Source organism: Chanodichthys erythropterus, chromosome 10 (assembly GCF_024489055.1).
Source record: "Chanodichthys erythropterus isolate Z2021 chromosome 10, ASM2448905v1, whole genome shotgun sequence".
NCBI lineage: Eukaryota > Metazoa > Chordata > Actinopteri > Cypriniformes > Xenocyprididae > Chanodichthys > Chanodichthys erythropterus.
In genome coordinates, this window is record NC_090230.1 from 5,516,615 (window position 1) to 5,533,502 (window position 16,888).

General features: G+C 34.4%; 1 protein-coding gene across 1 annotated transcript in view; it reads left to right on the forward strand.

The window, feature by feature from the left end:
• Positions 1-16,888, forward strand: part of grm7 (glutamate metabotropic receptor 7) — a 253,251-nt gene that overhangs the window by 164,773 nt on the left and 71,590 nt on the right. The window contains exon 7 of the mRNA XM_067398520.1: positions 4,939-5,078. Coding sequence (XP_067254621.1) covers positions 4,939-5,078 — 140 coding nt within the window. The remainder of the gene's footprint in view (positions 1-4,938; positions 5,079-16,888) is intronic.

The following is a 16,888-nucleotide window of genomic DNA, read 5'->3' on the forward strand; positions in this document are numbered from 1 at the left end:
ATCGGTGCATAGTTAATGATTCCCCAAAATAGGCAGTTAAAAAATAATAATAATAAAAAAAATGGGGTATTTTGAGCTGAAACTTCACAGACACATGCAGGGGACACCTTAGACTTATATTAAATTTTTTAAAAAAAAAAAAAAAAAAAAAAAAAACGTTTTATGGCAACTTTAAACAACTTTGCTGAAGCATTGTCTGTTTTCTTGCAGGTTTTTTAGTCTTAAAATGTCTTAAATTTTACAATATTAAGGCTTAAAGGTCAAAGAGTCAATAATTGAATTAATTGGGTCTTAATTACAACAATAAATGTTAGCATGTTATTTCAGCCATACTGATGTCAAGAGAGAAAGCCATTTTCCTGTCCCACTTTCTGTGGAATAAAGTCCTGTCAGATGAATTACAGTAGCTGCTTTCTGTCTAAATAAGAAGAAAATTTAACTTAAATGGTTCCCGCAATAATGTTAAATTACCCATCATATTCCTAAATTTAACATCTGCACTGGACAAAATATTTAGCACTGCTTTTATGCTTAACTTGAACATGGAAAAAAAAAAAAAATAAAATATTCATTTAAAATATGAAATAAATGTCATAAAAAGAATAAGAAAATGCTTAAAAACAAATTAAAGTAAAGTAAAAAATTGTGTTTCTTGAAAATGATTGCCTCTATTAATTTTTTGGCAGATAGAAACTTATAATTCCAAGCGAATTTTATTTTTTTATTTTTTTTTTAGAATTAGAAGGTTCTATCTGCATTTGACCTATTCCAAAAATCAAAATTTACAAATTTAAGAGGATTTTGATATGGTACATTTAGAATACATTTAGGGTCCCTCTCATTTTCATGTTTGAAATAAACTTGTTCCACATATAATATTTGCTATATAGAATGCAAAATCTTTGAAGCTCAATATCTCAAAACTGCTCAGAATGCAGATAGAACCTTATAATTCCAAGGGAACGAAATGTCATGTGGTGCAACTCCCCCAAAACTTAATGATATTTATGAATTAAAAATAATGTTTAAGAAATAATGATTATTTTTTACTTTATTCTTATGCAACATAACATTTAGAATCATTTCAAATTTATCAGTTCAAATCAGTGTTATTTTAGTATCATTGAGATACTGTTATTTTTTATTAGTATTTTTAATTAGTTTTTATTTTTTACATTTACATATTCGATTTTGTTATATTCTCTTTATTTCATTAAATGTTTATTTTATTTAAGTTTAAACTTGATTTAATAAAACCAACATGAATTCAAAGATTAGATTTCTAAGAACTTGGCACATTCTAGATTTTTTAAATATTTTCCTTTTTTGTATACTTTGGGAATTGGAATTTTCCAGACTTTCCAGACTGGTTTGGCCAATATATAGCAGATTTCACCTGCGCCAGTGGACACATGGTATACGTTTCTCTTTGAACTAACCTTTGTTGCTGCTTCTTACGTGGGACTCTTTCTGAATACTCGAATATCCCAAACCTGCCTTTGTGTTGGACCTTTGAAAGAGGAAACTTCCAAGAAGAAAGGAAATCTCTCATTAATACATCTTAATGAAGTGAAACTTTTGTAGTCCTGCACCAGGGCACTGTTAGATCAAAGTGTAACCGTACCTTTGATGTCTATATGATGATGAGAAAATACTATTTGGGGTAAATATGTGATCTAACTTAAGGCCTGGTGAACGAAACTCAAATCAGAATTCTCAAAATACTTACTTTTAATTAGATAACCAAGATGGTAAAAATGCTAATGAAGAAGTTGGCAAGAATTTTATGTAACCAAACAACATGATTTTCCAAGCTTGCACAAAACAGCCAATATATATATATATATATATATATATATATATATATATATATATATATATATATATATATATATATACACACACACACACACACGCACACGCACACGCACACACACACACACAAACAAACACAAAGTATTATGAATTAATATTTTAATGCATATTTCAGTTTATGTTTTCAATCAAATTTTATTGTTAATAATATCTCAAATAAATAAATAAATTAATTAATTAATTATAATTGCAGAATGGAAGGTTTTGTACATTTGCTTCCCATTGTTTTTTTATATATTGTTTACTGTATCACATGTACAGCGTTTATAATTTATGACCATTGGCTACACAATAAGAAAACCTCACTTCTGGCATGCATATATAATTCATATACATATTTAGAATGTATATTCATGACTTTGTTATTGTGAAATGCAATGATCAACGGATCACTTGACAGTAAGAACATTTATGTATGCATCTTATAAGTTTTAAGACATAAAAATCATGATGAATCATCATGGAATACTTAATTTATCGATGGATGTTATTGTATTTGTCATACATAACATTATATAAACATTTATGCCACTACACTTTATTCACTAATTGCATTTACCCAATTTGAGCTTTAAACTTGTGTTCACAATAATGAATTTCTTCATGCAAATTTCACTAATTACTTTTATTAACAGTGTCATCTAGATTAACTTTGTAAATAAATTTGTTTTTTGTTTTTTGTTTTCTGACAAAGGAATCATAAACTTTTGTTTATCTGTGAAATTGCACATACATAAGAAGGTTTTGGTTTTAGAAACTCTACATACTTTAAAATTGTACATAAAATTCGTTATCGAGACATCCAGGTTAAGATCTGACATTAAAATGTAAATACTGATCTAATTCAAACTATGTATGAACTATTAATATAGCCAGTTTAACAGGTTGACACATAGGAAAATACATTAAAGGAGATATAATAAAAATCCCTTTCAGGCAGGCCATTTCAATTGGTAGCCATCTTTGGAATTTCAGTCAAGTACAGCTTCAATCTCTTTGAATGAGGAAGCATCAAATTCTCCCAAGCTGTTCACCAAGCGTATGATGAAATTTCATATTTGAAATGACCAATGAAATCTTACAACTGTCTCATAAATTTTGTTTCTAAACGCTCAAATCATGTCAATAAGCTGCATTTTTTTTTTTTTGATTCATTTATTTAGAAGCTGAGACTTCTACCATTTTGCACGTTACACTTTCTCCCATTGAGAGCAATAAGAGTGCACTGACTTTATATATCTAAAGTCTTTGATATAATTCAGTATTGATGGAAGTGTATGTCAAACAGCTAACCTGTTTTTTTTTTTTTTGTTGTTGTTTTTTTTCGTTTGTTTGTTTTGTTTTTTAACTATTAATTCTTGTGATGAAAAGATTTGAAATGAAGAAATTTGAAAGAAAAAGAGAGACAGAGATAGAACATACTGCTTGAAGTTGTGCAACTGATGTTTCTGGCATTTTTTTTCAAGGGGTTCCTCCAGCGAGAACATGAAAAAGATTCAGAGGCTCCCCGCATACTAATAATTAATATACATAAGAATGTCTCGTCCATAATATCTATAGTGCAATAATTGTATAATATTGAGTAGCTTAGAAGTTTACTGGGTGAATTCACTGCTGTGAAGTGACGTAACTGGGACAGTTTGTGACTGAGTTTGTTTTTACCAAGACATGTGTAAAATTAAACATAAATGATAAAATGTGACACCCGGTAGATAAAAGTATCCATTGTTGAAGAAACTTTTTTAATGTGTTATCACAGCAAAAAAACGGCGGCATCTCAGAAAACGCTGAAAACTGGAAAGCTGTTATTTTTGGCATTCGGCTGGTTTTTCAGTCCTTCATCTGCTCCTTAAGTGTTGCTATAGCATGCTGTTGTTCTTTATCTCCTGTAGTTTTCAGTGTTTTCGTTCTCCCCAAAGTCTATTAGTAGAATCAGACATTTCTTCCTTCTTCCCTTGATTCCATTTTAACAGCAACATGAGCAAACAAAATAAACCTACAAGGTAGTGGATAATGTCAAAGTGACTGGGTAATGAAATAACTAAAATAAACTAGAGTGTTTTTTTTGCTCCTTTTAAAAAACAGGAAATTACATCATAGAGAGGAACCTTGACCCCCATCATAACAGTGTGTGAAGGTCAATAAGTTAAAAACCTGATGATAATTATAAATGAATAATTCATGATAGATAGATAGATAGATAGATAGATAGATAGATAGATAGATAGATAGATAGATAGATAGATAGATAGATAGATAGATAGATAGATAGATAGATAGATAGATAGATAGATAGATAGATAGATAGATAGATAGATAGATAGATAGATAGATCTGTATATTTTGTCTAGTGTATGCTTAACAAACAGAATGATTCATAATTTAACTTTCCTATTCCATTTTTTTTGTGGATCAGTGCAAAAAATAAATAATCATTTGAATGAATTTGAACGCATCTGTAGATTGTTTTTTTACTTTTCGATTAGTTTTTTCCATGGCTGAGAGCTCAAAAACAGTACAAAAAAAAAGTGATTTTTTTACAGTATATCCAGCAGGCTACAATAAAGCAGTCATCTTACCTTTTGAGGAAATGTTTCTCGAATCAAAAAGTCTTACTGAAAGCTACCTTGCACAGCCCATGACTCCCAGTGTAATAAGTGTGATGAGAATGTGTCAACAGCCCCAGCGAGAGGCTGATACCCACCGAGGACAGGAGTGGATGTTTCATCTGAGGTTGAGAAAGACACACTGTTGATTGTGTTTTGGTAGATTTGTGATCGTGAATGCCAAGCCCTGCAGGTAAAACTCTTCAAACAATCGGTTGGGATTGAGTGTCAGGACTTGTCAGTCTCCGCTCGTGGCCTGAGGGGCACATGTTGTTTGTATTTCTGTCACAACCACACAAACTTTTTTTCTCAACGGAGCGCAACTTTTTTTTGATGTTTGCAAGGCATGTCAGGGCTTTTTTTATTTTATTTTTTTTCTTGATGTATGGTTGATGCAGAGTATTTTCATCTGACAATGTTGACTGTACATTTCTAAATATGATTCTTTCTTTCGTAGGGAGCGCTGGAACGTCCGTCACATTCAATCGGAATGGTGATGCACCGGGACGATACGATCTTTTTCAGTACCAGATGAGTATCAACAACACTTCTGGATATAAAGTTATTGGACAGTGGACAGAAACTCTCCAACTTAATGTGAGTATATTTGACCCGCAAAAACATTGTCATGAGAAACTGTGTTTCAGATTCATCCATTAAATGTTTACAATCTGATTTTGGTGAGTTAGTGAAAAGAAACTTGCATTTTAGGCAGTTTTGCGTTATTCTGGTTCCCGATTATTGCTTTATCCATAGATAAACCAATAAAACCATGGTCCATTTATTCTGAATACTCAGAAAACAAAAAAAGAAAAGAAAAACTTAAAAAATCATGTTTTATTTATTTATAATATGATTTATTTATAATATGATAATATGATCTATCTATCCATAGTATAATTAGCATATTATATATATATATATATATATATATATATAATCTTGACTTACTCCACCTACAGGTGTCTGGTTTCTTTCCAGTATTTATTTATTTATTTATTTATTTATTTTTTCTGGAGGTACAGTAAGCTTTTTGTATAACCATAGGTTGTGCACAGCCAAGCGTAACAGTTAAACATAATATAATTCCTTCCAGATAATTGCTAGGGACATTTAAAAGATTCATCTTAATAGCAAGAGAGTTATGAGACCTTAACCTCTGAATGAACTGTAGATTAATGTATGAGAAACCCTTGTCCTGGGGAGTACAGGTTATTATGTGTGTATTAATAATATCACCAATCTGTTTGTGCTTATGCATTGATTATTGTGCAAACATATGGCAGCAATCAATAAAGTTCAGTTTAAATAAAGCAAAATAAAGTTCTCTTTATACCCAGTTCGATTATGAACTCTCACTCTCAGCATTAGCGTAAGGAACACATTTATGATCTGTTTTCTCTTTCAGATCTAATGTTGTCATGGTTGGCCAACAGCTGAGCATGTTAGTTAACTTTAGTCAAACTGGTGACATATTTATATTTATAGCCAGCTACCTGAAACTAGTTTAATTCAAAGACATTTATGAATAATTTTCAGGATAACTACATCTGATGTTTTTTTTTTGTTTTTGTTGTTTCCACAGTAAACTAGTAACTTTATACAGAGTCATATCATATGAATACGTCTTTTTTGTTTGTTTGTTTTGTGTGGTTTTTTTTTTGTTGTTGTTTTTTTGTCCTGTTGCAGTCATTGAGCAAGTGAGTTTAGTTTTGGATTGTATGTTTTTGTCCCACCTAATTTTTAGGATTTCCTGCAAATTATTTTCTCTGAGACTGGGTTAAATACATACACATTAAAGGGGTAGTTCACCCAAAAATCAAAATTATCCCATGATTTACTCACCCTCAAGCCATAGGTGTACATGACTATCTTCTTTCAGACGATAGTCATGTACACCTATGGCTTTCACACAATCAGAGATATATTTAAAAATATCGTTAGGGGGCGTGTTTTGAAGCCAAAAATAATTTGTCCATCCATAAAAAATAGTAATCCATATGACTCCAGGGGGTTACTAAAGGTCTTCTGAAGCGAATCAATGCATTTCTGTAAGAAAAATATCCATATTTAAAACTTTATAAATTCAAATTCAAACTAGCTTCCGGTGGACGGCCGTATGCAGAATGCCCAAGTCGATTTACATAATGACGAACACGGAGGCGCAGAGGATAGAGCTAAACAAATCACCGGTCATGGATTAGAAGTCTAAAACGATCATTTTCAAAGAGAAATGTCAGAGGATTTCGATAAAAGAAGAGGAGCTTGAATTTGTTGCACTGCCCTATTTGTTTGAACCGCGAGAGGCATCTAAGCTCACGATACTCCTACATCCTGCTTCATACATCGCGATTACTCATTTGGCGCCGGAAGCTAGTTATTTGAATTTATAATGGATATTTTTTTCTTACAAAAATGCATCGCTTCACTCCAGAAGGCCTTTATCAACCCACTGGAGTGGTATGGATTACTTTTTTATGGATGTATGCATTATTTTTGGCTTCAAAACACGGCCCCCCATTTACTGCCATTATAAACCTTGGAGGACTAAGGATGTTTTTAAATATATCTCTGATTGTGTCTGTCTGAAAGAAGATAGTCATATACACTTAGGATGGCTTGAGGGTGAGTAAATCATGGGATAATTTTCATTTTTGGATGAACTATCACTTTAAATAATGTATTGCAATGTATTGGTCAAATATTCACATCTACAGTATGTTAATATACTTGCAAAAAGTTTATTTTATGCTGTAGTCTTGTATTAAAGTATTTTAAGCACTGACAGTTAATATTTGATTAACTTGTTAAGTGAAAGTTATCTGTTATATCAAACCAGTTTATGCATGTCATAACTAAGAGGTGTAGTTGAGGTCAGTGATATTATCATCACACAAGGATTATACTGATATTAATGAAGGGTTTCTTCTGGTCTCACTAGCATTGTTTATGTTTTATAGTGTGCCAAATGGTATTTTATTTTATTTCATTTAATTTCGTTCCATTTCATTTAATTTCATTTTAGAAGTGATTCACATCTGATTTAATGATTTTACTATATTTAGGTCCATTCTCACTGTAGTTAAAAGGTTGTCATTTTACCTTAGTCATCATTTGCTTTTCATATATTGAAATTCCCTCAATAGTTTCATTATTAACTATTCTAAAAATATGCTATGAAAGGTTTGGAAGTTGTCATGTCATGTGCGTCATTTGAACTTGCCATACGCGCCATGGTTGCCTGCTACATCTCATTCACAACAACTAAATTTAATTCCCTGACGTCTGTTTGTAATTCATCCAAAAGTAATTCATTGATCTCTCTTTTTTTTATTTCCATGAAGGCAACAAATAATTGTATTTGTCGCTGGAAGTATGCGTCTCATCGTATGTGCTTAATATTTGTCAGGCTCGCTTGGCTTCAGTAACGTTGTAAATGGATTTGTCTTGCATTGTGGGAATCCTTTTTATACGCAGCCTGTGAAAAGCTGTATTATTAGAGGAGAGAAGAAGAGAGAAAGTGAGGGTGCAAATGCTGTCCACTTGTGATTCACATCTTCAAGCCTCCATTGAGTCACAGATGAGAAGTCTGACTGAGAAGATCGCCTACGGCTGCCACAGCAAATGTCATTTGTGCCTCAACCCCCGTCCTGGGCCCTTCACACAAGGGAAATCCAGGAAATGGTGAGAGAATCCCATAATCTTTCAGGGATTCGTTGTCTTTCCCCGCTGTCGTCTTAAGAAGGAAACGTCACTGCTTTCCTGAACAACCTGCTGATTGCACACAAATGATAGAATATATGCAGTTGGAGCAAAATTTCAGATTTGAGCTTTAAACAAATACATTCTTGCCTGAAAATCTACATTTCATACACACTAACAGTAGCATTTTAAAAATTATGCAGGTTTTCTCCTCCATTGATGCTTGCTGGTAGGTGCGAGATGCATTCTGGGATACCTGGCTGTCTCAAGTCCGCAAAAGTCAGCTCTTGATGCATCCTCAATAAAAGGGGCGATGGAAGAACACATCCGGGGTTGTGAACTTTGAATTAGGAACAGTACTTGGGAAGCCACTGATGACGTTTCACAAGTCCACAAGAAAACATATTGAGGCACGTCTTAGGTTTTTTAGCAAATAGGCCCGAAACACACTCTATGCAAGTCAGAACACAATTTGCAACACAAAAAGTTTTTAAATTCACAACTTTTTTAGGTCACATTAGGTTTCAATAGGTCACATGGTCACCACACAAGCATTCGACGGATATGATCTGAGGGGTTTCCTCTGATCTGAATTGCTTTGTTGAATGTACTTCATAGTGTGCCATAATACCAGTGGTGTATGGGACACCCCCGCAGCCCCCGCGGTGCATGGGGGCCCCCACCCTATGATGGGCCCCGTCGCAGATTCACCTATTTAGGCTAGACTACTTTATAGCCTTTACTTTTTTTTAGAACTGAACTCAATTGACTAAAGATGAAAATAAAGCATCCAACTGAAGCCCAAAAATGCAAGCAGAAGATCATAGAAAATAGTGCTAAATTACCACAAAAGGAGGAAAAATGCACTGTTGTTTCCTTCACCGTTTGTAAGGTAGCCAAGACAACAGCAAGCTTTGATGCGCTGTTACTGTTAGCGGATGTGTGCCGAGACATATAAATATGTTCGGTCTTGGCTGAGACATTATTATTGTTATTTATATTATTATATATTGCCCAAACGTATTTACCCCATCGCCAGCTCTGCTAATGGTCAGCTACCGCCGGAATGTCTGAAGTTCTTTTCCAAATGTAGCCTATAGCCAGTAAGTCTAGTTATTTCTTTATTCTTTTACTTTAACTACATAAATTTAGTTTAGGCCTACATCATTTGATGCACCGATCGAAATTACTGAAAATTTGAGACCGAAACAGCAATTTACACGCTTGTCTAGAAGGGAACCTTATAACCTTCAATCCATTCCACACCCGACGTTCTTGGTTTTCTTCCTATTTATTAAATATAGGCAATTGGTTGATGAAACAATGATTGAAATTAAGATACAATTTCTACAAAACAAAATTCACTTTAAAGAAAGACTTAATATAAAACAAAACTTAATGAAGTGGTCTGACCCGCTGCATGTCTCCCGACATTGCGCATCCGTCATGCTATTCACTTTTCATAATCAACATAGGTGACATTTTAAAAATAATAATATTAGGCTATAGCCCAATATTTAAATATAAATATGAAACTAAACTGGCTACATTTTCATCCCTCTGGCCGACGAATGCGCCGGCGCGTTCTGATGGATTTTCTCCTCATGACAGAAACAACTTAAAACAGGCCTTCCGTCATTTTTGGCGATAGCCTACAGATTAGTGCAAGACTGCAAATGGTCTACTTTTTAAAATTTTATTTTATATTTACGCTCACAATAACAACACCTTGTAGGCTAATTTTGTAAAATACAATAAATAAAAAACAGGGTGCGCTTTCAGCTGTCTCTCTGCGAGAATCTTTCTGAAACGTCTCAAAAATTCGGCGAATAACTGTACCTAAAAGAAAGAAACATCTCCATTTGATAAGAAATTTGTAGGTCTGTGTTAAATAAGAGGCGATCTATCCGCTGAAATGTGTTGTTTCTGAAATCATGGCCAGTGCTCGTTGCGGCTGTTATCCGTTCTCTTGGCGCTCCTTTGGTTTTAATGAGTAAATTATCCTAAATATTTATTCCTGCCGGTATTTTATTTTTGTGATTATCAAAATCACTAAACATTATAGGCCTATCATATAGGCTAGGCTATAATATTATTCGATAATAACATCAAATAAATCAATGCAATGATAATTCACCACATGATTCACTGTTAAATCAGTTTTTGTAAACTGTGGGGCAGATGGACTCAGGTGCACAACAAATCTTAACACATGACATCACTGCTTGTGGGAGGGGCCCCATCTCATTCTTTGCGGGGGGGCCTCAGAGACTTGCGGTACGCCACTGCATAATACTAAATAGTATTTTTTTTTCTATATTTTCTATTATTTTATTATTATTTTAATCATTCTCTACTCATGTATGTGAAAGCTTTCATTGTGTTACGAAATGTCAGAACACAATTCTGAGGTATTTTTAATGCAACAAGAACTTCTATGGCTCCTTTAGTCTTACCAAGCACTATGTCACTCATTCTCGACATTGAAAGTTCTCAGAAACATCTCAGATTAGCATGTTATATTGTAGAAATGTTTCTAAATAGTGGTTGTTTTAAGTTTATTAAAATAGTTTGTTTTAAGTGACTGAAAACATTCCAAATTCTAAAATTCATAAGTGGGTAGAAGTTTTGTGCTAATTGTGTTCTTAGCATTGTGGCATGGAATCCCATCGTAGCCATTAGCATAAAGCGTCTGCTTCTGTGGTCAGTTTCCTCTATTTTTATGGTGGAGAGCAACAGTTTGAAGAAAATCTTGTTGCTTATGTGTGTTTTTACATGTTTACATTTGGTTTAACAACATTTGAACTTAACTCTATCGCCCCCTTGAGTACTGTGGTTTGTTAGTGCCACAATAACTCTACTGAGTCACAGATGAGGATCCATCTCCAAGGATCGCCTACAGCTCCCGAAGCAAATGTCATTTACGCCTCATCCCTCATCCTCGGTTCTCTCCACAGAGAGTATTGAAGAGAAAGTCCCACAAACAGTCCTGCAAGGCCAGAGCTGAAGGGGTTCTGTGTCTTTCTTCACCGTTGTCTCAAGGCGAAAGCATATCTGCTTTTGGCGCCGATTCGGAAAGCATCAAGTGATGTTTTTTCCTCACTCTCTGGGCACATACAGCCATGAAAGGTCATGTTGCAATGAGCTGTACTGGGAGCGCTGATACTGAATGCACACCTACTGACTCTTATCGGAATGCTAGCAGGAGACAACAGCGGGTTGTTGGGTTTATCCTTCTTCCTTAGTGGGCTTGCGATAAAAGCCAGTTGAATCCATTCCCAGAAAAGGCACTGAATTATGGTCGAGTTGGTTATTATTGAATTTATCAGGATGTGCTGTGGAAAAGAGCTCTAATGTGTTTTTTGCTTGCTGCAGAGGTATTAATATTTTATGACATTACGCAATCTTGATTTGCCTAGGATTTGCATTTTGTAAAAAGCTCTGAATTTTAAAACAGGAAGCTGGCTTGCTTCTGCAAACAGCTTTGGTGCATCAGTTTTTACGTCACTGAACTTACCTGCAGATTGGCACACACCTTATTCTTTTTGGTTCTTGGTGTAATGTGACATGAGTCAGTGAGTGCAGAAATAAGTTGCAAATGAGCATATTTTTTCTTGTCTTGGAGACCTTTCTTAAACCTCACAGTTGCCGTTTGTCATGTTTCTACCAACTTATCAGCCCAACACGAAGCTGCTGCTTGACGTCATCACAGCTGATTGGAGGACATTTAATATGCAACACAGGAGTGAGATTTTGGACCAATTGGATTTCACTCTGGGCAGGGCTTTAGTGTTGATCGTAGTGTTTCAGTCATTACCTTTGCCTTGATGAGTCAGATGAAAGGCTTTGTGAGAAGTCACAGGGAAGCTTCCAGAGATGTTGACCTTTGGGACCTGGATGCACATCCTTTACAAGTCTTTTTTCTTCTTCTTCTTCTTCTTTTAGATTTTATACATTTGACGTCCATGTGCAGTAAGGACCAACTACGTAAATCATGTTATGTACTGTAACTTTTAAAAATGGAATATGAATAACCCCATTACAGGTTACAGTTTATCAGACTTTCAAAGCTTTAGGAGCCATTTACACAACACCATTTTCAACAAAAAATGAAAAACTTTTTATGCATTTTGACCGTTCATTTCCTCGACAACAGTGTTTTGGGGGCCTGAAAACACAAGCTGTTTGGTTTCAAAGTACAAGTTTGTTTAAAACAATACTGTTATCATCTCTGTGTAAACTAGTGTTTTAATTTTAGTTTTAGTCTAGTCTTTGTGTCAAGCTGTCATTTTAATTTTTATTAGTTTTAGTCACGTTCATACTCTTTTTAGCCTAGTCAAGTTTCAGTCGGCTAAAAGTCTGAGCATTTTAGTCTTATTTTAGTCAGAATTATCCATGACTATTTTCATCTAGATTTTGTCGATGAAAACTGATGAAATTTTAGTCTAATTTTAGTCAATGAATTTTATTTTAGTCTCTTTTTAGTAATGCAATTCTATTTAACCCAATCAATATAGTATAGTACCTAGTAGTATAGACAAAACTAAAATTTTCTTTTAGCCAAACTCATTTTAAACAAGGTTATCTTATTATATTGTTACCTACATTATATAGATAATACCTTATAATGCCTTGAGATGTCTCTTAAAACTTTAAGACCTGAAGGCTTTTTTAGAGATTTTTTTTTTTTCTTTTTCTGAGCGACATACACAAAAGTAAAGACTCATAACTCCAGAACTGTAGCAAGGAGAGTCAAAAGGTAGGTATCATTTGATAGAACACTTTTTAATGTTTTAGAAAATATAAATTACATTAGGACATTTTAATGCAGAAAACTTGAATAAGGTTCGATGCATTTAAAAGCTGAGTTTCTAAGTTTTAAGATGATACCTATTTTGTGTTATTCCATGAACACAAACAAACATGGATGGTTCAGGGAACATTGGATACACACTGCATCCTGGAAAGATGAGAGACACGTGTTTAGCCAAGTATGTTAAATCATTCCATGAGCAATATCTTGTGATCAACACAATATATTATGATGTTTTTGGATTCATTTTAAATAACGATGTGCATTTTCTATGATCTGCGCATTTTTCATTAATTTATGAGCACGTTAAATTTACATATTTACCAACATATCGGCAGAGATTGTATACTATAGGGAGATAAGAGGGTCTGTATCTCTTACCATTGGAGAAACCGTAACAGCTAACTTAATCACGTGTGGCACCTCTCAGCCTATCGTGTAATGGCAGTGAAGTCGCAACATTCAATAGACTGCCTTCTCTTAAAAAATACATTTTTATCAAGCTAAAATCTACATATAGTTGCCACGAAAGTATTGTTTAGTGTAAAACATTCTGAAGATTGTCAAACAGGCTGTTGATTAATTAAATGATTAGCTATTTCCCCACAAAAGCTGTTTAATCAGAATAGTGAAGCCTTTGCCTGGCAAGGCCAGACTGATATATCTTCTACAAGATATATCAGTCTGGTCAGTCCGCCCTCCGTCGCAATTTGAGTCAACTCCGAACCGTACCGTGCAATCAGATTTGTTTATTTCAGTGACGCAAACAGTGTCACTCTAGTGCGGCGAAAGTCCCAAACCACATTTAGTCTCGTTTTTATTCGTCAACAATATTGCATTATACATTTAATTCTAGTCATCATCACATGACCAGCATTTACGTTGTGTCTCGTCTCGTTTTTGTCATGTGATAAAGGTTCGTATTTATTTAGTCGACGATATTTAGTCATAATTTTCATTGACGAAAGCAACACTAGTGTAAAATACAAAAACAAGAATTTGTGAAAACAGTGACGTCATGCGTATGCGTATTACATGTTTAGTCTATAGGTGCGTAGTGTTTCTTTAAAAAATGACACCACCAACTACTGCCCTGGCATGAATAATACAGCATTTTTAATAATTTTCGCGGATTTGTGTGATACCGCTGTCATCTGTATGCGAAATGAACAAAGGAAAATTAACATCATTGTGGTGTAAACGTATCCCTAGTCGAGCTCAGGCACTTCTACTTTAATTATAACTTAGGAATGTTCAGAGCTAACAAGCTAAAGTTAGCCATTTCTCAGTGAGAAACTTCTTTCAAAAACATACAAATAAAGTCTTACCAACCACAAACTTTTGAATGGTACTGAATATTTATATTCTTAAAAAAACAAAAAAACAAATTGCAAGTTTAATATTTTATTCAATGTATGATGTAAGGACATATATGATGGAGATATTCAAATATTACTAATTCTAACCTACAAGCAAATGCTAACCCACAATGTCTGAAACGGCTGAGACATCCCCACCTCTCTGCATTGAGTTGATTGTGTGCCAGAATAGTGATTAATTTATTCACTGCTGTGCCAACCTTCCTTACAATAAACTGAATAAGGGCCGGCAATCCATGATGAAAACATGGGAAACAAAGGCTCAGTTGACTTCATTCAGTTCACACTAAATTAATGGAAGGTATTTACACAAATTGAACATCAAGCGTGACATATAAAGGAACATTGTTTGAAAACAAAACCGCTCACCCATTCTTCATTTTTAATTAGCTTATCATTGGATACTTTCCCTAATACCAACAGGGTATAATTATGCACTTCCCCGGAGTTTCAAACTTTGATTAGTCTGGGAGAATAGAGCCTATAGACGATGAGCTAATTATGTCTGTCTCAGGGACAGAGCCAGTGCGTCGTCTGTCACTTGAGGGATTATGGTTGCACTTTATTGGGATGTGAGTCACACTGAGTATCTTCTGCAATCACCTTTTCCCCCCCATTGTCGTCTAATAGTTAATGTCGACTAAGTCATTTGGTCATTATTGCAAATTAAACTCTGCCAGGTTGATTTGGACTTTGACGTGCGCACGAAAGACATTGTAGTGTCCTATCTGTGTGTTATCTTGCTTATTATACAGCTACTTAGGATATATTGCTGTGATTTAATAATAGTAACTAGGCTTTATGATGATCATGCATTTAACCCTTTCACTCTTAGAGTGAACTACAGTGGACAGTAGTGTTGTAATTAAGAGCACCTAAACAAAGACCAAGTCGAGACCAAGACAAGACCAAGACTTTGGGGGGTTGAGACCAAGGTAAGTCAGGACCGAGTCGAGACCACACTAGCACTTCTCAAATTCATCTGAAAGATCCACATTTTAATCCATTTTAATTGTCCATTTTAATCAGAATTATCAGCTAATTAGGGTAATACAGAAAGTACACTTCATTTTTTTTTACGTACGTGCACAGTCGAACGCACAGCCTTGCAAATTATACTTCAGTTGACTCATGTGCACACAGGCGTTCGATGCATGCACACTGCGACAAATTGCAATTCCTCTATAAGCATCTTTGTATTCTTTCATGCTAGAGTTGTACAAATGAGGGTGCTTTCTAACCTCTTCACTCATTTTCTCGTCTATATAGGTCTCTATCGTAGCTGAAGCTTGCATGAGTTCCATGTCTGTTCGGTTTATGCAGTTTTTCTTCTACTACCTTGTGAATCGACACCACCAGGACATGGTTGCCACCTTGAGAATAAACAAATTATTGCAAAAAAAAAAAAAAATGTGCATGTGCTACCTGCGCATAAAAAGTACAAAAATTTGGTACTTGTAAAAAGTGAAGTATACTTTGGCCTTAAATCGACATACTTTGAAGGACCAGAGATGTCAAAAATGTCAGGGTGATGGTTACATCACATGATATTTTAAAAATAAGTAACAATAATATAAAACTTTTAAAAATAAATTCAAAATTGTTTTTTGAAAAGTCTTTAATGAATAAGCCACACAATGCAGTGAAGAAGGCAAGCAACATAAACACCATCATATGACCGGACAACTAAGAACAGAAACACAGAAACTTAAATACAAGTGACAAACAAAAGTAATTAATCACACACAGCTGAACAGAATGATGAATCAAATCAGTAACCATAGTAACTCATAAATAAACTCAGGCAGGCAGGAAAAGCAAAGACAAACTCAAACAGAACATGTTTGTAAAACAGTTTATCTTTTTTCATAAATATTAATTTTTAATAATTACTCATCACTCGTTTATACCACATGACATTGAATTAAACCATTTGATTAAAATATGATAACAGTTTTTTTTTTTTTTTTTTTTTTTTTTTTCAAAACATCCATGATTTATGTTTGTATAGGGCTGGACAATAATTCAATATCAATATATATTTTGCAATATATTTTTTTCGATAATGGTGGTATGATTTTTAAACACATTTCCGGTTTTTCGATATATACATTACAGCATCACTGACTTGAGGCGCAGCTTAGGCCGTGTGTCCACCAGAGCGTTTTTTTCCAGCTGCTAGCGTACTTTTTCAATTGTTTTCAATGGGAACGCTGCGTTTTTTAAACGCCGAGAGCGTAACGAGGCGCTGAGCGTCTTTTTCACGCTCAAGCGCTTAGAGCTGGGAGTTTTTTACTGGTCGCCTCGAGTTGAAGAATGTTCAACTTTGAGTAAAATGCTTCGCTTATCACTGTCACTTTTTAGCCAGCCGTCCAATCAGAGCAGAGGAGGGGCGGGACAAATACAACACTGACCAACTGTCACAACATTCTTGCTGTACAACGACATTAACAAGCAGAGAATGAAACAAAATGGATGTGAAATTAATATTAATGAGACTGCTCTCCGAAAAT